The 20,624-nt window shown below is 41.7% G+C and overlaps 1 protein-coding gene across 1 annotated transcript in view; it reads right to left on the minus strand.

Moving 5' to 3' along the window:
• Nucleotides 1-11,576, minus strand: part of DOCK2 (dedicator of cytokinesis 2) — a 397,956-nt gene extending 386,380 nt beyond the window's left edge. The window contains exon 1 of the mRNA XM_077895573.1: nucleotides 11,436-11,576. Coding sequence (XP_077751699.1) covers nucleotides 11,436-11,478 — 43 coding nt within the window. The 5' untranslated portion in view covers nucleotides 11,479-11,576. The remainder of the gene's footprint in view (nucleotides 1-11,435) is intronic.
• Nucleotides 11,577-20,624: the final 9,048 nt, after the last annotated feature.

A 20,624-nucleotide genomic window follows, 5' to 3' on the forward strand; every position in this document is an offset into this window, starting at 1 on the left:
GGGGATAGCTGAACTAGCATTTGATTTGAGTGAAACACACTCACTGAAAATGCACAAGCAGTTTGCCTGAAGTCTCTGGGCAAGGTGTGGACAGGCCCAGCCCCAAGGCAACATCCTGATGTTGCATCAGGGAGGGCAACTATGATGACCCAGCAGAAGCTTCCAGCAGCAAGGCCAGAGCTCACATCCAGTATAAGTCAGTAGTGAATAAGGTGGGAGAATCACAACCAGAGGTAACCAAGGAGGAGTTGCAACTCCATAGACTAGGAGAGGGCAGAGGAATTATAACTTCTACTGAGTCCTTACTGTGTACCAGACACTATTCCAAGGGCTTTACCAACCCATATAATCCTCATCATAATTCTTGGGTACAATTATTGTCATCTCCATTTTACAGATGAGGAAATTGAGGTAGTATAAAAGCGAGTGAATAGTACAGGGTGACATAGCCAGGAAGTTACCTAACTGCATATCACCATACTCAGTTTTTAGAGAGCCAAAGTGACATGCCCAGCCAACAAGAGAAAGTTGGGATTTCCATGAGTTCTCTAAAACAGTGATTCTCAACTAAGGACAGTTTTAACCCCAGTGAACATTTCCTAATATCGGGAGACATTTTCAGTTGTCAAAGTCTGGAGGGGGGTAGTACAAAGTGAAGGAGCTCCTGGCATCTAACTGATAGAGGTCAGGAGTGCAGCTAAATACCCTGCACAGAACAAAGTAGTATCTGGCTCCAAATGTCAACAGTGTCAAAGCTGATAAGTACTGCTCTAAAATATCATGATGGGATTCACTCTTTCCTTTTCAGTGATGCTATAGGTGCACTCACACACACACACACACACACATACACTCACACACATGCCCTTATGTTCACATATTCACATGCTGGAGTTGGAAGAGTGGTTTTATGATGAAACCAAGGGCTGATTTCTTCACTTCTATTTCAGGGAGTATCTGGCACTCTGCTGCATCTTCCAAGTTAGAAAAGTAAGGTGAGAGGGGATAGCTCCTGCTGTCCTGGAGCTTTTGTGAAGTCTAGTTGATCAGACAAAATGAACCCACATTAAACAAGAAATGTCTTAAAAACAAAGGGCTCAGTTATGAGCCACAGCAGCTATGAACTCTCAGAAGAGAGAGATCAAGAGGGGCCCCATGAAGGAAGTGAGACTGGAAGGAGAGGGAGGGGTTTAGGGAGGGCAAGGGGGAGAACTGGAGTGAGAGCCCCTGACGGGGTGGGTGGAGAAAAAAGTGTAAAGGGTAGGGAGGAGGGAGGTGAAATTAGCTTGATGTGTACACAGTCCCAGAGAGGGACAACCAGACCATGTGAATAAGGTTCCAGGGTGAGAACTATGGGTTTGGGGGCAGTGGCCAACTACAGGGGTCCAGATATTTGGGGAAGAGTTCAAGAACACCCCATTTATTGCTGTGCTGCTCTCATAGGACCCAGCCTTCTGACAGGGAAGAATTAAGGTCGAAGAGATGAAGGCAAGATGGGGCAATTGAGTCCATCTGAATCTTATGAGGCCACCATAAAGTGAAAAACCTCTAACCTCTGTTACTGCCCCATCCACAATAATCTACACACTTATCCACTCCACTAAACCATCCACCTTCCCATTCATCCACCCATTCACCCACCATTCCATCCACCCAATCAGCAATTACTAATTGAGCACCTGTTCTGTGTAGAAGAGTAAAATACATGGTCTTGCTATCATGAAGTTTGCATTCTATTCAACATGAGGCTGCAATGAAATATAATAAAGGTGATGGCAGAGCTATGGTAACATGAAACAAAAGGTCCACCCAGGCCAACCTGTGAAATGGGGACATTAGTACTAATAATATTGTTGTTTGCTACCTCAAGCAAAAAGAAGAAAGAGAGATTACTACTGGACTGTAAGCTTCCAGGGCAAAGACTGTTTTTATCAGGACCAGCTCAGGACTATCACTTAGCACAGGCTTATTGAATTTAACTGATATGAATAGACAATAAAGATGGTTTTCCTTGGGCATCTGCATGGCTCAGTTGGTTGAGTCTGTCTCTTAATTTTGGCTCAGGTCATAATCTCAGGGTTGTGAGGTGGAGCCGCATGTTGGGCTCTAAGTTCAGTGCAGAGTCTGCTTACGATTCTCTCTCTCTGTCCCTCTCCCTAACTTGCATCCTCTCCTCTCTCTTTCTCTCTCTCTCAAATAAATAACTAAATATTAAAAAAAATAGTTTCCTTGGGGTGCCTGGGTGGCTCAGTTGGTTAAATGTCTTACTTCAGCTCAGGGCATAATTCTAGGACCCTGGAATGGAACTCAACATTGGGCTCCCTGCTCAGTGAGGAGCCTACTTCACCTTCTCCATCTGCCCCTCTCTCTGACTTATCCATGCTCTTTCTCAAATAAATAAATAAATAAATAAATAAATAAATAAATAAATAAATAAAATCTTTCAAAATTAATTTTTTTTGTTCTTCAGAGCTCCCAAAACCAAAAATTTATACTTTGGGCAGAATGTTTTCGCTGTGTTTATGGTATTGGTTTACTAAATAGTTCCTGAGTACTTTTACCAGGCCATACTTAACTCACTTTCATGAACAGGACTTGAAATTGAAATGCAAAGCTGCACCTGTGCAAATTTGCAAGAAGAGAGTTTATAGCTTCCACTGGATTCTCAAGAGTCCCATGTTACAATAATGTTTAGTTTCTCTGATATACTATGTTCCTACTAGTGGCTTTTAGCTGGGTGGATTCAAACTTGACCCCAAAACACAATTCTACCCTCAGACAATATGCTATCCAGTGGGAGAGATGACATGTGGTTACATAACTAAAGACAAGGTACAAAATGAGTCTGAAGTAAAATAGAAGAGGATCCTCCAGGAATGAAGTGTAAGAAAACTGTCTGAAAGTATTTGCATTTCAGTGAAACCTTGAAAGTCTCTGCTCTCCAGTTTCCTCATCTGTGAAAGAATGATTAAAGTACACATCTCTCAAAGTGCTCAAACATGGTACCACAGTGTTCTGTAAATGTACCATGCTGAAGAAAAGTGAGGCAATATTATTATTTATGACAATGTGGATGAGAACTGAAATCAAGGGTTTAATGAAGGAAGTTCTGTATGCAATTCCATTCTTCCAGCTGCTCACACCAAAAGCCTTGGAGTCACTTCTGATTCCTCTTTTTCTCTCATGCTCATTTCAATCCATGAAGAAAATCTATTTGTTCCACCTACAACACACACATCCAGAATCTAAGCACATCTCACCTCCCCCATTTCTGCCTCCCTGGTGTAGGCCACCACCATCTCCTGCCAGGGTCATTGTAGCAGTTGCTTAATCACCCTCCCTGCTTCCACATTTGATTACCCTCTATCCATCATAAAACAGCTAGAATAATCTTTTAAAATAAGAACATTCTGCTATTCTACAGAAAACCCTACAATGCCCCATTCCCTTCCATTTAGAGTAAAAGCTTTAGTTATTACAACATGTACCAGGCACCACTCACTACAACCTCTCCTCAGAGAATTCATTTCCTACTCTTCTGCCCCTTGCTTGCTCTCCTCCAGCAGCCACACAGACTCCCACACATTAGCAGTTTTCCTCTTTAAAATCTCTGCATTGGCTATTTATTCTACCTAGAACATTCTCTCCTGGGGCAACTGCCTATTTCCACCATCAGTGAGGCAAGTAGCAAAATCCCACTGGCACTGGGGATTCAGCTGGCACCATGTACGTTCTTCTGCTGCAACCCAACATGCTGATCATGGTATCTCAGGCCAGGCATTGCCACCATTCAATCCAATACAACAAATGCTTGCTCAACATCTACTCTCTTCAGAATCTTTTTGTATCCTGGGGCATGTATGCAAGACACAGTTTCCACCTAGGTCTCCTTCTACCACCCTAGTTCAGGCTTGGACCCAAGGGCTCACATTGTTGTCAGAGGAACTTGAAGTGTTCTGAAGTAATGTCTAGAGAGAAGTCTGGAAAAATGCTATCATTGTCAGTCCTATCCCTCTCTAGTCCCAGTTTCTGTGACTGTAGCTTTAAACCAATGCAAAAGCTGACAGTGTCCTAGTGAGATCAGAGGGTCAAGAGACAACTTTCTCTAAGGAGAACTAAAAACCAAGTAAGACTTAAGAGACTTACAAACTCAGCCTGACCACGTTTTAACTCATATCAATTAAATGAAGAAAGAAGAAAGTGCCTATAAAAGGGAACATTTGCAGTGTTTCTACCCAGATTCCTCTGGAGTTGGAGGTGATAAGCATTATCATTTCCCATTTGCTGAACATTTGCTACAGAACAGACTGTGGGCACCTGTGTGTAACTGACTATTAAATTAATGGTTTATAAGCTTTAACAAACAAACAAGCAAAAAGAAGTCCAAAAGTTTGGAAATTAGAATACTATGGTGACTACAATGCCTGTCTCAACGTACAGCAGCAGGAAGAAGCAGAGCTTAGTAAACACAAGCTCTTAAGGCTCATTCAAATATAGACATTAAGGTTGGAAACAAGAGGGCCACTAACTAGTGAGGCTCTCACAAGCCAAGGGATGAGGACAATTTCCTTACATGGACTTAAAGAGTCAGCCCATCAGGTACTTCTAAACAATCCTAAATTGCTGAAGCATTAAGAGTGGGAGGCCCAGCACTTAAGAATTGGTGGTAGGATGGAATCAGATTTCCAATACATGTTTTTTTGTTGCACCAGACTAATTTTGGAGGACTAGCCCAAAGATATAGTTGACCTTCGTAGCAAAGATATATGTACTAACATCTCTACAAGCGTTTCCTTTGGAATTCTTTTCTCCATTGCTCCTCAGAGGTCTTCCCAGACCATCCAATTTAAGACCCCTCCTTCTAATACTCTCATTCATGGAACAAACTTTTATTACAATAGCACATATCATACCATATTTATATGCTTATTGATTTGTCTACAAAGTCCCTTTTTGTCTTCCCCACTAGACTATAAGCCCCAAAAGTTGGAACCATATTGGCCTAATTCCTGTAATTTCAGGGTCTAGCATAGTGCCTGGCACATAGGAAATGTCAACAAATATTTAAGAAATAAATGAAGGATAAATGAGTAATTGAATGAACAAGTTAGTGAATGAATAGTATTCTCTATCCTTCTTCCTTGATTATTACCTTGGGCAACAAGAACAGTATAACTAGCCCCATTGTAGTAGAGTTCTTCCCTGAGTTTATTTGAGATGTATGTTCTACTCATGATTCCTACTCAAAGAATCCATCCCTAGCCATGGCTCCTGCTAAATGAGTAGCAAGCCTCATGTCCCCAAGCCACAGTGTATTGAACCAGTTAGGAGCAGCCCCTTGATCAGAGTGGGGCCCACTCCTAGGCTATTAATGGTCTCTGATCTGAGTGGCCTTTCTTGAAAATGTGAGTCAGTCCATTCAGATCTTCTCTTTCAGAACTTTGAACAAATAAATAGAGAGGAGAAGATTTGGTGGATACTTGAACTGTGAAGTCATGCAGAGTTGGGATATGTGGCACTGGGGCCACTATGATGGTGTTAAAAGAATATCAAGGTTATGAAGGAGTGATAGAATTAGAAGGAGTTAGTAAGGAAAGCAAGGAAAATAGCACTGATGTGTTAAGAGAAGCGAGGTTGCCATGATAAGGAAGGCAGAGGTTTCCAGGGCTGCCTTTTAGGCACTTCTGGAGGCCTGCCTTTCAGTTTTCTTGGGTTTTTGTTCGATTTCAACTGATCCTTGAAATATTCCACTCGCCTCCTCACATACACATATACACCACACCACACAACTTTTAATTGAGCCAGTTTGAATGGATTTCGTTCCTTTAAAGGACTCCTTTAGAGTCTATGTTGCAAGGGACCCAAATGCCCACTTCCCACTCCAAATCTGTCCATTTTGGTACAGACCAGCTCTGTCCAGAGTCCTGCACTGCAATAGCATCATCTACATTCCTGAACATGAAAGTGGTCTCAGATTTATCTGTATTCCCCAGTCAAGATGTGCAAAAGACCCTTTCTCCACTTTTGCAGAGCCTAGTATGGTTTGCATTAAGCCTCTCCCACAAAAAAAAAAAAAAAAAAAAAAAAAGATGTGTTAGTGTTATTTGGAGATGTAGTCTTTACAGAGGTAATCAACTGAAAATGATGTCATTAGGGTGGGCCCTAATCCAATAAGACTGGTATCCTTATTATTTTTTTTAAGATTTTATTTATTGATTGATGAGAGACAGAGAGAGGCAGAGACACAGGCAGAGGGAGAAGCAGGCTCCATGCAGGGAGCCCGAAGCGGGACTCAGTCCAGGGATTCCTGGATCATGCCCTGAGCCGAAGGCAGACACTCAACCACTGAGCTACCCAGGTGTCTCCTGGTGTCCTTATTAAATGGGATAATTTGGAGAAAGACATAAACACAGGGAGAACACCCTATAAAGATGGAGGTTGAGATTGGGATGATACCTCTACAAGCCAAGGACCACCAAAGATTTCCAGGAACACCAGAAGCTAGATGGAGCATAGAACAGATTCTCCCTCATTGCCCTTAGAAGGCACCAACAGTACTCCTCAACATCATACATGGGCTCACAACCATAAGCAGAGACAACCTGTATAGAGGAGAGGTTTCTGGGCATCACTGAAGCTCCCACACAAATATATGCTGGCAGGCCTAGCTTTAGGGTAAATGAACCTTTTTTTCTATCTCTACTCTCTATCTGAGAAGCTTGGCCTTGAAGCCTTCTTCTACAGTCTCTAAATTTCATACCACAGATGATGAGATATCCACTATGGACTAATATGCTGTCCCCACCCTAGGGTCACAAATATTGAAGTCCCAGTCCTCAATACCTCAGAATATAACCGTATTCAGAGATCAGGTCTTTTTAAGTGTGATTAAATTAAAATGAAGCTTTTAGGATAAGGCCCTAATGTAATAATGATTGGCAGCCTTCTAAGAGGAGGAGACACCAGGGTCGAGCATACACAGAGATGACCCTGTGGGGACAAAGCAGTGAGAAGGCAGCTGTCAGCAAGCCAAGGCCTCACAATGAAACCAACCTACTGGCACCTTGGTCTTGAACTTCTAGACTCAAGAACTGTGAGAAAATAAATTCCTATTGTTTAAACCCCCCAGTCCATGGTATTTTCTTAGAGCAGCCCTAAGCAAATTAACATATCATCCCCAATGTCTTTCTTCCCCTCCTTCCTTAGAAATGGTGCTCCTAATTTTCAACGGGGTGTGTGGCTGCCTATATTACAGACTACATTTCCTACCTACCGTTGGTAGATTCAATCATGCGATTATGTTTTAGCCAAGAGGATACAAGAGGAAGAATTAAGTGGGCCTTCAGGTAAGTGTCCTTACAGAGAAAGGCCATCCCTTTTTGTTCCCTTCATCCTTATTGCTGGTTGGAAGTGAGACCTGACAGCTGAAGCCTGAGCAACGAGCTTGGTTCAGGAGGCAGAAGCCTCATGACAAGGAAGCAGTGCAGTAGACAATGAATTGCTCCACTACCTCTTCATGGACCCACGGATTTCTGGGCTTTCTATTTGAGGGAGAAATAAAGTTCTAGTTTGGTTAAGCCACTTTTCTGGAGGTATTCTATCACCCATCACATTTATTCCTAACTGATAGCTGTTACTTATTCCTTCTACCTTTTCTGCTCCCAGGTGGAAGCTCTCATCACTGAGACTCAGAGAAAACTAAGATAGTAAAGGCCAAATTGTAAGTGGACTCTTGGAGGGTTAACTACTCCTGCAGTTAGGAGACAGGTAAATTGTCACCTACTTCTGTTTTTGTACCTCTATGTCCAATCCCTGCCCTTCTCACAATTCATTATATTAAATTCTTAAAGGTGACATGCCTGCTCAAAAATTCCACTGTGCACAGAATGAAGTCCAAACTTATAGGGCTGGCATTCAAAGCCCCTTTCACCATCTGGCTGCAGTCTACCTCTCAAAAGTTTTGTTTTGTTTTGCTTTGTTTTCATTATAAACATCTACTAAAACCAAAGCAGAATATTTATTGTTTGACCCAAATGCTACATATCCAATATCCTGCCTTTTTCTGTGATGCTCCTGCTCCTGGATTTCTTCCTTGTATGGTGCAAAGGACCTGGGATCTGAAATCAACTGAATTTAAGGCCAAGCCCAAGTACTTCTAAATTATATGAACTCTGGGTCTTGGTTTCTTCATCTGTAAAATGAAAATAATGCCTCACAGAGATGTTCTGGAGCCAAAGATATTGCATGAGAATGGGTCTTGTAAACCACAAAATACTACACTCTTGGAAGGCATCACCATCCTCAATCTGGTATTAGGGTGCATTACTCTGTGTGTCTCTTGGCTTCACAACTATTAGGTAACTCCCTTACCTTAGTCACTAACTTTGATTGAGTCAACCACATTACTTAGTACTTTTCATGGATTACCCCATTCAATCTTTACAACAGCCTCATGAGACCCACATTATCATGAGACCTCACTTTATTGATGAGGAAACAGGCCCAGATTTAAAATCAGTTCTAACTTCACAGCCCAAGCTTCTAACCTCACACATCTCTTCAAAGGCAGTCTGTGCCTTTTCTTACTTCATATTCATACTGTTTTGTTCCACTTCTGGAACTCTCTGGGATTCTAACGGATCACATATTAAGATTCCATCAAGGAAAGAAAAATAATCAGACAAGGCATCTCTATGAAGGTCTCCTGGGGTTGCCAACCAGACAACAAGATGAGCAAGAAGCCAGTGCTTCTGGCGATGAAATTGTCTCGTGTAAAGCCAGCCCCTGAGACAAAAAGACAGAGACGTGAGCAGTCCTTGTGAATTATACCAGACGAAAATGGGCTAATGCCACCAACACTGATGAGGAAACCAAATAAGAAAGCAAAGCTCAGGTTCTTGTGTTTTAGGCCTGGCTGGACTCTAGAGATATTCTGATAAACCACTAAACTTTTCTATGTTTCTCTTTGTCTTATTCCAAGCCCCCATACTCATGATCTCAAATGTTCTTTGTAAAAGAACACCTTGAAATATAAAAATATTAATACCTAGACTTACAATGAGAAAACTAGATCTGTCATAGATCTGTCTGCAACTAGTGATGGTGTCAGAACTATAACAGAGACTCCTTAATGTTAGGTCCCTGTTCTTTCTGTCCCATGACTCCAGTCCGCCATTCCACCATAAATTACACTCCCTCTTCTTTCCATCTACTGAAGGCCTAAGAAAGAGTCCTGCATTTATCTGCAGAGAAAAGAGACACCGTTTGATAAGTAGGCACCTATCTTAGTGCTGTCTGGCTCCCTAGAGGGTCATAGATCTTCTGACTCCCTATGAAATAGAATTTTCATAAGTAGGCATGAAAAATGTCAGCTATACCATCAGGTCAAGAAGCCCTCAGGCCTAATGCCTAACAGAGTTCCTAATCCCTGACCATATAGGTTGGATTTCCTCTGCAAGAGAGGGTGGGACCCCTACTCCAACCTGTAACTCTGTCCCATCCTATGGTATCATGTCCTCTACTAAACTCCTATGCAAAAGACAAAGTCTGAGAATAATAATTGATAACATCTAGTGAGGACTGCTTTGTATAATGGTCATTCTAAGCACTTTATGTGAATGAACTCCTTTACTTCTACAACAACCCGGGAGGCATGGGCTATTATTATCCCCATTATATAGACAAGGAGACAAGGAAACTAAGGCCTGGAGGGAGTAAGTAGCTTGTGTAGGTCACAGGGCTGGAAAGTGTTAGAAGCTGGAATTCAACAACAGGCAGTCTAGCACCAGAGCCCATGATCTTCACAGCATAGCACAGGGCCTTCACAGCAGGAATGCACTGCAGCCCTTGGGACGAAGGATAGGGCTCTTCCACACTGCTCAAATCTCCCGCAATTTACTGCTCTACTTACTGTGGACCGATACGGTCTCCTATCTGCCACCCAGGCACCTTTGCCATTCTGTTCACTCAGCCTCCCTCCACACCGGCTTCAGCACAAATCTGTCCATGCCTCTTCCCTGCTCAGAAGCCCTCTTTGGCTCCCCATTGCCTAAGTGGGAAAAGTCTCAATTTCTTAGCCTGGCATTTATACCCTTCCAAAATGTGGCTCCAGCTTACTTTAAGTACGATCATTCTTTTCAGGCAAAAGGAGCATCTGTCTTCTTTCCTGGATATGCCCTTCATGTCCCACTTTCATCTCCTATACTGCATTGGCCTCTCTGCCTACAGTGGTCTGTCCCACTTAATAGTTCCCATTTTCCCTTGAGAAGAATTTCAGCCTGATGCCCCCAGCTGATAGGGCTGGACTTAGAGAAGCTGTGAAGTTAGACATGGTCCTTAGTGGTTTTAGTTCAAACTTCCCATTTTATAGATGAAGAAACTGAAGCTCTTCAAGGATATAGATTATTATTTGTTCTCTGGATGGGGACCATTATTTTAAAACACTCCATAGTGCCTAGAGCCCAGCAAGTGAAGAGATAAATGTTGAACTCTCCAGGGAAGCATTTCTCCCTGGGAGTGGCCTTGGGACTCCCTGTATCTAATCTCCCTCCGGGCCTGGGTACTCCAACCTCTGACCTGTTCAATGCTCCTCTCTGGGGTTGGTGTCTGGTATCTGCCTGTGTAGGAAACCATACAGTGGTTTTCAAATTTACACTTAAATTTGAAAACCACAGTGAGTTTTCAGAGGCTGCACCACGGGTGCCACTTAGTAGAGTCCCAGTACCTGAAGTTTCCCTTCCCCCAGCCACCACTTCCGCCCCTGAGCTTGAGGCAGAGGCTTCTGGGAGTTTAGATGGGTGAAGCTGATGAGGCCGGCTTCTTGGATGTCCCCGGATAACCTGGAAGGAGCCTTTCTTCCCAGAGTTTCTCCAAGGCTGAGTGAAGGACTCTGCTCTCCAACCCCACGCCACAAGCCTGTACAGCTCTCTGGAGCCTCTACCAAATAAGCAGTCATCTGACCCAGAAGAAACAGGCAGGGGAAGCAGGCAGATGGGTGTCTTTTTGGACAGGAGTGGAAGAAGGCATGCTGGGCCAGGCCAGAGAGGGCGGGTGTTCCTTCTATGAGGCCAACTCTCTACATGGAGGGATGAAGTCCACTCCTTGAAACACTGGGACTGTGGCACACAGAGCCAACTGGGCTAACCACCACCTAGGGGATGCAGAAATGTTGGGGGATAGACAGCAATCTGTGCCCAGTGGGAGAGGGCATGGGCTGGGCAAAGCCAACTGGGCAGCGTGCCCACTTTCCTCTCCCGCTGCCTCCTCCTCCCTGCCCAGCTGGCCCTGCAGCTAGCAGAGGAAGTCACTGAGCCCTAGGACCTTGGGTCAGTGTACCCCGCCTGTGGCCGCCCTGCAGGCTCCTTCAGCATCTTCCTGTGCATGGATCTCAGGCCACCTGACCTTCCCCCTGCTGGGGACCCCTTGCCCACACCTACCCACGCCGTGTCGCTCCTTGTCAGTTTTGCGCCAGGGGGCCATGGCTGGGCCAGGGGAGCTGCGGGCTCCTTGCGTCCTCCTGTGGGGAAGCAGCCAGGGGGTGGCTAGGCGCTCCGCAGAGCCCCACTTCCTTCCTCTTTTCAAACTCCCTCTCAGGACCCGCCCTCCTCTCCCCAGGGTGCCCTGCTCCTCCTCTTCCTCCCTCCCATTGGGCTGGGGCATGTTAGAAAGCTAGTGGCTAGCAGGCCAGAAGGCCCCCAGCAAAACCTGGGGGGCACTCCAACTTGTTCCTCCCCAGGCAAGTGGGCAGAAGCTAAGCAGGTACTTGGCCACCCAGGCCACCACCACAAATGCAGAAGTTCCGGGATAACAGCTTAGTGACTGAACAGAATTCTCTCCCACAGCTACCCAGCAGGAACTTTGGTATGTGATGTGAATTCAAATCCACACTTTAGAGAGTAGAGCTCAGTGGTAGAGCATTTGACTGCAAATCCAAACTCTATTGCTTATATTGCCTATGCCAGTAGGACAAACTATGTCACTTTTTTCTAAGATTCAGTTTTCTTTTTTTTTTTAAGATTTTATTTATTTATTCATGAGACACACACACACACACACACACACACACACACACAGAGGCAGAGGGAGAAGCAGGCTCCGTGCAGGGAGCCTGACGCAGGACTCCATCCTGGGTCCCCAGGATCAGGCCCTGGGCCAAAGGCGGCGCCAAACCGCTGAGCCACCCGGCTGCCCTAAGATTCAGTTTTCAACTGTAAAATGGGATACTAGTATGTACTTCATATGATTATTGTGAGGATTAGAGGAGATAATGTATACAACAGGCGACACATAACAGTTAAATATACACCTACAGAGGACGTCATTTGAGTCTTTTATCCTATTGGTGCCATAGACCCATTTGAAAATATGATAAAAGGGGCACTTGGGTGGCTCAGTGCTTGAGCAACTGCGTTTGTTTGGCTCAGGGTGTGATCCTGGAGTCCTGGGATCGAGTCCTACATCAGGCTCCCTGCAGGGAGCCTGCTTCTCCCACCGCCTACGTCTCTGCCTCTCTCTCTGTGTCTCTCATGAATAAATAAATAAATAAAATATTTAAAAAGGAAAGAAGATATGATAAAACCCTAGAAAACTCTCCTCTGTACACAAGCACAGGATTCACCAACAATGTTAGGAGGTAAAGGTGCTCTGAGAGCCAACAGCAGTTGCCCCCAGAAAAGAGTCCTAGAGTTAGGCTAATCAAGACACTTTTTGGAAAAATCTCATTTTTGCTTTGGAAACAGATGCTAGCACGAAACAAAAAACGTCTCTTTGACCCACATTGATAAGACTGAATTAAAGTCTTCCTGGATTTTCTTTATTCGTAACTCTCACTGGGGCACCTGGGTGGCTCAGTGGTTGAGCATCTACCTTTGGCTCAGATTGTGATCCCAGGGTCCTGGGATGAAGTCTTGCATCAGGCTCCCTACAGGAAGCCTGCTTCTCCCTCTGCCTGTGTCTCTGCCTCTCTTTCTCTGTGTCTCTCATTAATAAATAAATAAAATCTTTAAAAAAAAGTAACCCCCATTTCCCCTTTCTGCCTTACACTAGAGTGTCAATATAAATAGATTAGGCAATGTCATAGCTGCCTGTCAGCTATGGCAAAATATTAACTTCATTTTATCTAAAGTTATTTCCTTTATGGTTTTGTAGCAGCACAGATTAGGTAGAATCTTTTGTAGTAAGCAGTTGAATCAGCCAGGATTCCCCCAAAGAAACAGAACCAGTAGGAGAAATATATAAACATAAAGATATGTATTGCTAGGAACTGGCTTATGTGAATGTGAGGCTGGTTAGGCACATCCCAAATCCATATGGCAGGCTATCAGGATGCGCAGGCTAGACCTTCTCAGGCAGGAGCTGAAGCTGCTGTCCACACAGCTGGAATTTCTTCTGTTTCAAGGAAGATTCATTTTTAAGGCCTTCCAACTGATTGGATTGGTCCTACTCAGACTATCAAGAATAGTCTCCTTTGCTTACTTGAAGTCAACTGATTGTAGATGTTAATTACATCTACAAAATGCTTCCACAGCAACACTTAGATGGGTGCTTGATTGAATAATTAGGTCTGTAGTCTCACCAAGTTAACCATGAAACTTAATGATTTCAGCACTATTGTAAATCAGACTATACATCAGAGGTTGGTGAGGTTCTTCTGTGAAGGATCAGATAGTAAATATTTCAGTCTTTAGGTAAAATCAAGGATATTATGTAGTACATATAGGTACATGTTAGGTATTATATAACAAGAGAGATAACAAATTTCCACATATTTTATTGATAAAATTCAAAATTTTATATTGGTAATTGAGTATATTCTTTTGTAATTAAGTCTAGCATTGAGAAAAATAAATTTGGGGGGAGATTACACTGCACTTCACTGCAGTTAAAAATTAGTGTTCCCTTTAATCAAAATTGATTGTAAATACTCATGTTAATGCTAATCTGAAACAAAATTTTACAGTGTTCATCTTTTCCCACAGGTGAAATATAGTGAAGAATTAATTTTCTTCAGTAAGAGGCTGATATTTGTCCGTAGCTACTGAGAATTGGTCTTAGGCCCTTGGAATGTCATGGTTTGCTAGGATACTTAGGTCACACCAAATAGTAGTCTAAAAATATGATTCAGGCTTGGGCCTGACTATGCCAGATATACAAAACAATGTTATTTGTGTTTGCCACATGGTATCAGGTGACCTGGAGGTTGAAATCAACTCTGTGGACAATCAATCAATCAAATCATACCCATGTGATAAAGCCCTAATACAAACTCTGGAAACAGGTTTGAGTGAGCTTTCCTGGTTAGCAGTATTCCACAACATATCATCACACATTAATGCCAGGAAAATAACACGTCCTAACTCCATGTGGAGAGGACAATGGAAATGTTTGGTACTTCCCTGGACTCTGCTCTATGTACTTCTTCCCTCGATGGAATTAAATCTGTAACTTTTCCCAGTAATGAATAGTAACGGAGCATCACAGCTTTCCGCGAGCTCTCAGAGTCTTTCTAGTGAAAGATGACCCTGAAGATGGTTTGGGGATTACCCCAAACTTGCAGTTGGTGTTAACAGTTAGAGTAGTGCGTAACTTTCACACTTAGTAGTTGGCTATGTCTGTGGCTATGTCTCACAGTTGACTAAAACTCTCAAAAGAAGGTACTGCCAAATACTGGAATTAATCCATGAGCATAAGATTTTATTAAGCATTTTCATTGCTTGGAAGGCATTTAGAGAATTTTATTAAATCTTATTTTGATGTTTGCCTTTTAGCATGTCATTATATTACAAATAAATCACTTCCAGTTGAAGGTTATAATTACTCAGTTAAATGGATTTTGAAATTTAAACCTTTCTTTTGTACTTGTATTGAGGTCTGAAAAATATTGTGGGAACTACAGTTTGAGTTGGGAAAATATGTTCACCGAAAACTTGCTTAGTATTGGAAATTTCAGTTTTCATTTTAAGTTTTGACAGCATAGGAAATTTTTAAAGCAGCTTGACGTGTTATTTTAACAGTAATTATCATCAAAATGGTTTTATCACAGAGCTCTGTATATAATCATTGTTTTGCTTTGAATTTTGGTTGAATCCATTAAGAATCATTATGACAGAGCCACCTTGGGGGGGTTCAGTCAGTTAAGCATCTGACTTCAGCTCAGATCATGATCTCAAATTCCTGGGATTGAGCCCTGCATGAGACTCTCTCTCCCTCTCTTTCTGCTTCTCTCCCATCTGGCTCATGCTCTCTCTCGTCTCTGTCAAATAAATGAATGAAGTATTTTTTTTTAAAAAAAGAAATCATTATGATGACTCCAGTAACAGCTAATTTCCAAAGTCATCCACTGTTCAATAATAGTGGTTGAAGCTTGTTCTTGTTAAGAAAAATTTCAGGCTCAACTCCGAGCTCAAAGTCACAGGCAACTTATTATTGTTAAGCCATCGAATGTCTATGAGTTGGTAAGGTAAGTCAGGATATTCTGCTTCTATTTTTGACAAAAGTTCACAAAACAGACAATGATTATGTACAAAGGTTATGTGAAAAGCTAATGAAATTTGCCTTTGATACAATTGATTCAATAACACATGATAGATTCAAATACTTTCTATAAAGTACCTTCTGATGACTATTGAAATAAATTATCATAGGCTTTGTAAATTGTAAATTCATCCAAAAAGCCTTTATTTGCTCCACACATATTTTTACCATTAAAAGTTGTAACACATCTTAGCAGATTACACTTCAGGTTGTACTGAGTTTAGTGTTTCCTGCATGTCTTTGAAAATATTTTTGCCTATAGTTTTTCCACATGGCCTATTCATAGAAGTGAAGTTTTTATTTACTTCAATCTCAGCACTGACTCATCAAATAACAATGGTGCTATGTTGGTGAGACATCTGTCAACTTATCAAGAGCCAAGGAAAACCACTAGAAACTGTTTGCCTTGCTCTTATTTTTTTTTTTTTTAAGATTTTATTTATTCATGAGAGACAGAGAGACAGAGAGAGAGAGAGGCAGAGACACAGGCAGAGGGAGAACCAGGCTCCCTGCAAGGATCCTGATGTGGGACTCGATTCTGGATCCTAGGATCAAGCCCTGAACTGAAGATAGACACTCAACTGTTGAGCCACCCAGGCGTCCCATTTGCCTTGCTTTTAAATTGATTGATTATTAATGTAGCTTCCAATGTCTTCAATTCTTCAGGCAACCACTAATATCAAAAGACTAATAGTCTTAAACTACTTTATTTTTTCAGACACATTTGATCTGCTGCTACAACCTAATGTGAAGAACTACTGTCAACAGATGTCTTTCCTCATGTGATTAGTAAATAAGCCACTTGGAAACTTATTTTAATTGCATTTTCATTTTATTTACATGAAGAAATTTATACCATGGTGACAAATTCTGTTTTAAATTTTCTAATTTTTCTGGCCATTGCTTTCTTGTGGTTGAGGGTGTTGTGATGAGTGCTTCCTCCATTATACTGCATTATTTTAGCACAGTTATTGTGTCACTGCATAGTAAACACACTGCTTTCCTGTCTAATGCAATAACAAAATAACCCACACTCCATTGTACCTTAATACCATAACATTTGGATCTCACTACTCTTTCCTACTCCTTCTCCTTCTTTCTTCTTTCTTCTTTTTCTTCTTCTTCTATTGACATGATGGCTATTGCATTGGTCATTAAAATAAAATAAAATGTTGCTGTACAGAAAAATGTATGGCACTTGAAACACTGTGGAGTTACAACCACATACTTGAGATTTGTAGGCTGCTGAACAGCATTGCAAAGCAATGAAACCACCATAAATCTTTTGTTGCAAGTTCTCAACTTTGCCATCATAGCATCAAAGCAGCTGTAGATGATATGTAAATGAATGAGCAAGGGTGTGTTCCAGTAAAATCTCATTCATTTAAAGATGATGAAATTTGCAGTTCATATAATTTTCATATGTCATATAATATTCTTCTTTTTATTTCTTTTCAACTATTTAAAAATATAAAAACTATTCTTAGTTCATGGTCCATATAAAAACAGCTAGTGAAAAAAAAAAAAAAAACAGCTAGTGAGCCAGATTTGGCCTATGAAACATAGTTTGCCATCCCTTGCTATACACAATTTTATCATCTTCATAAACCAGAGCCAAGTGATCTAAAAGATCCCTGTTTTTTCATCTTAGTTTTCTAACATATACACAGACAAGTCCACATCAAGAGTATCATAAAGTACTTGGTGGGGGGCTTAGGGTAGGTGCTGATGTCAGAACATAAATAAGGTATGAAGAGTGTTAAAGATATTTTCCTCATTTAGCTTGTGATAAACCTAAAGTAGGCTTCTTTTCTTTAGTATATGCACTGCCAAAGCAAGCACAAGGCATCTTTTTTAAAAATATGTAACATTAAACAAATTATTGAACATATTAGAAACTGCTTGTAGTCAAGGGAAATGAAGTTTAGGAAGTTATTTTGACTAAAGGTTAATTAACTTCTTAAAGGAGTGGTTTTAATATAGAAATCCCTAAACTTCATACCAATTAGCATATGGTTTTTGTATTTCCGAAATATAGAATTTTTATTATGGTTACTGATTATATGGCACCATGAAAAATTTTGGCAAGTGAGACTGATGGTCAAATATAAAAATCTGACTAAACTCTCTTAAAGAATTTATAATTGTCTTGGTCATATAATTTTGTTAAACACCATCTGGCTATTTATTAAAGCCAGATATTATTAGGTAGTGCACTATTCATGACTGTAATTTCACAGACTCTGAGTGATGAACAAGGACTTCTCTGGTCAAGACCCTCCTGAGATCCAGATCCATGTGTCCAACTTCTTCCTGGACCTCCTCTCCCCATTCCATTTAGATCTCCATTTCCAAAACCAAGCTCATCATCATAGCCACATCTCAGACCTGTCCTTCTTTGGGTGATTTCTATCTTATGTACCAGGTAAAGTGACCAGACTCTGTGTTTCAATTTATGTGCTAGAATCCCAACTCCATCACTCACCTGTGTACTTTGAAGCAAAATATTTAACTTTTCTAAGCATATTTTTTCCTAAAGATAAAATTGCTAACATTTACTGAGCATGCCAGTCTCCGATATCCATTATCCCATTTAGTTCTCAAAGTAGCCCTATGAAGTAGGTATCATTATTATCACATTTTTTAAAGTTTTTTTATGTTGTTTTTATTTTCATTCATTTCAATGTATCTTCTGATTTTCCTAGGGATTTTTTTTCTTCTTTTTTTTTCCCTAGTGATTCTTCTTTGATCCTTTGGTTGTTTATGGTTATGTTGTTTAATTTCCACATATTTGTGATTTTTAGATGCTGCAAGCTCCTAACTAGAACTTTGAGTTCTTTTTTTTTTAAGATTTTATTTATTTATTCATGAGAGACATACACAGAGAGACAGAGGCAGAGACACAGGCAGAGGGAGAAGTAGGCTCCATGCAGGGAGCCGGACATGGGACTCAATCCCGGGTCCCCAGGATCAGGCCCAGGGCTGAAGGCAGAGCTAAACCGCTGAGCCACCCGGGCTGCCCTATAATCCCATTTTGTAATAAGTAAACAGAGGCCAGATTGCTGAGACCCTTTCTGTAGTGACCACTATGACTACTTATGAGTGGTATCATCCACTTTCCCTTTTGCTCAGGTCAGAAACTTAATCTCCCTTTTACTCCACATGATCATCTTAAAAAGAGCTCTTGGATCTGCCCTCTCCTCCATGTGCTACCTCATCAAGATCCTCATTTGAAACTTGGACTTGAGCACCCTGCCTACAGTCTTGCCACCTTCCAGTCTCTTCATCATGTTACTTCCAGAATACTTTGCCCATGCAAAGTATTTGTGGTCTCATCAAATTCCCGAATCATGCTAGAAAAGATAAACAATGCAGGTGTGTGGTAAGGTGGGAGATTTTACTACCTTTGTGTAATAAACACATTATACAGAAAAGGGTCATGAAAAGCCTCAGGTGCAGGTCAAAGAAATCCATCTGGAACTATGTTTAGGTAAATTGTAGAAATCTCTTTCCACAAGGCACACAGAAAGGGAAGCTTTTACTGTCTGTTTTTCTCAGAATCATAGATTCAGGTCTACAATTTTGCTACAAGTCACTAGTATGGCTGTACCAACTATTAAATAGAAATATTCCCATGTAAATTGCTAAAAAGTCACTATCTCAAGTCCCTGAAGTAGCCTTCTCCTATTCCTGCCTTGAGAAGTACTCAATGGGCATCACTGGGGTCACTATGTTGGCTGCCAGCTTGACCCTTATAGTTTGCAGGGGTGGGGTCTCTTCTCTGTGTATCTTCACAGTTCTCAGTCAGAGTGCACCTGGACCCAGGGTAGAGAGATGTCTATCTGGAGGTAGCACTGGCATGTCAGTAGGTAAAGGCTAAGGGTCTTCTGGCCCATCCACTGGTGTCTTCCAAGTGGCTGCCTTTGGGAACTTTGGCCTCCACAGTATTATTCAATCATCTCTCCTTGTGTTACTAATAAGAATCATGGCAAATAGTTTCTATGACTATATTCCAATCAGTTCAAATAGTCTGGAGCTAAAACTTATACTATCCAACTTTTATTTACCAGAGTAAACTCTAGGTCCCTATCAGGACGAGAAAGATTCTAGATAAGAAGGATATGCATACTCAAAGTAATAAGCTACACTAAAGGAAGCAGCATCAGAAACCACAAAAAATTTATGTAGATTAGGAGGCACTCAGATCATTCTGCCCTGAGGTAGCAGTCCCAGAAGTGAACATGGGAGTGGGGTTGGAGATGAGGGAGGATCAGAAACTTTACTGCTTAATAGGGTTTACTTTATTCCATTAAATCAATAGCCTCAAACCTATTAATTAGGTTTGCTAATTAATACTTCATAGGCTGCCAGGGGGATCTGTTTAATCTGCAAGGCTAAGATGTCAAGGCCCTAGTTAACATCCCTCAGTATATCCTCCATACCCTTTAGAATACTGGTTCAACTAAGTAGAACATCACACAGGCCCCTCATGATCAGATTCTAGCTCTCCCCTACAGCTTCATTTCCTGCCTCCTGTGCACTGCCCCTTCTTCCACCACCTCCCTCCACCTGCAACACCCATACACACACACACACACATAGTCACTACTCTCCACCACATGACAACATATAACAGGTGGTGTCTTATCTCATGCAGTATTTGAAGTCACCCCAAAGTACCACAAGTTCTCACATCTCTGTGTGTTCTCATCTTTCCCTCAACAAGAATAGTCCTTTGTCTCTAGGCTAAACTGTTCTAAGAGGACTTACTTCCTCAGTAACCCCCTCCCCACCATTCAGCTCCTCCTCCAGCCTCAGCCAGATCACCCCCCTGGGCACCTACAGTAGCCCTTGCTCACAAACTGCTATCTTTACTCTTTAATTGCCTATTCTGTCTAGAAGCTCTGAGCAAAGCCACCAAGGTTAATATTGTGCTACAGTGATATCAGTCCTGTTCCTTGTTCATGTCTGATTGGCACTGACTGAATCCCTATCTAGAGACAACTACTTTCAATAGAGTTGCAGCACCAGCAGTCCAAAGGTAAAATCTGGAGGATGACCTATTTTTTCAACAAACTCATATGATTCTTACA

This window comes from Canis aureus, chromosome 4 (genome assembly GCF_053574225.1).
Source record: "Canis aureus isolate CA01 chromosome 4, VMU_Caureus_v.1.0, whole genome shotgun sequence".
Taxonomy (NCBI): Eukaryota; Metazoa; Chordata; class Mammalia; order Carnivora; family Canidae; genus Canis; species Canis aureus.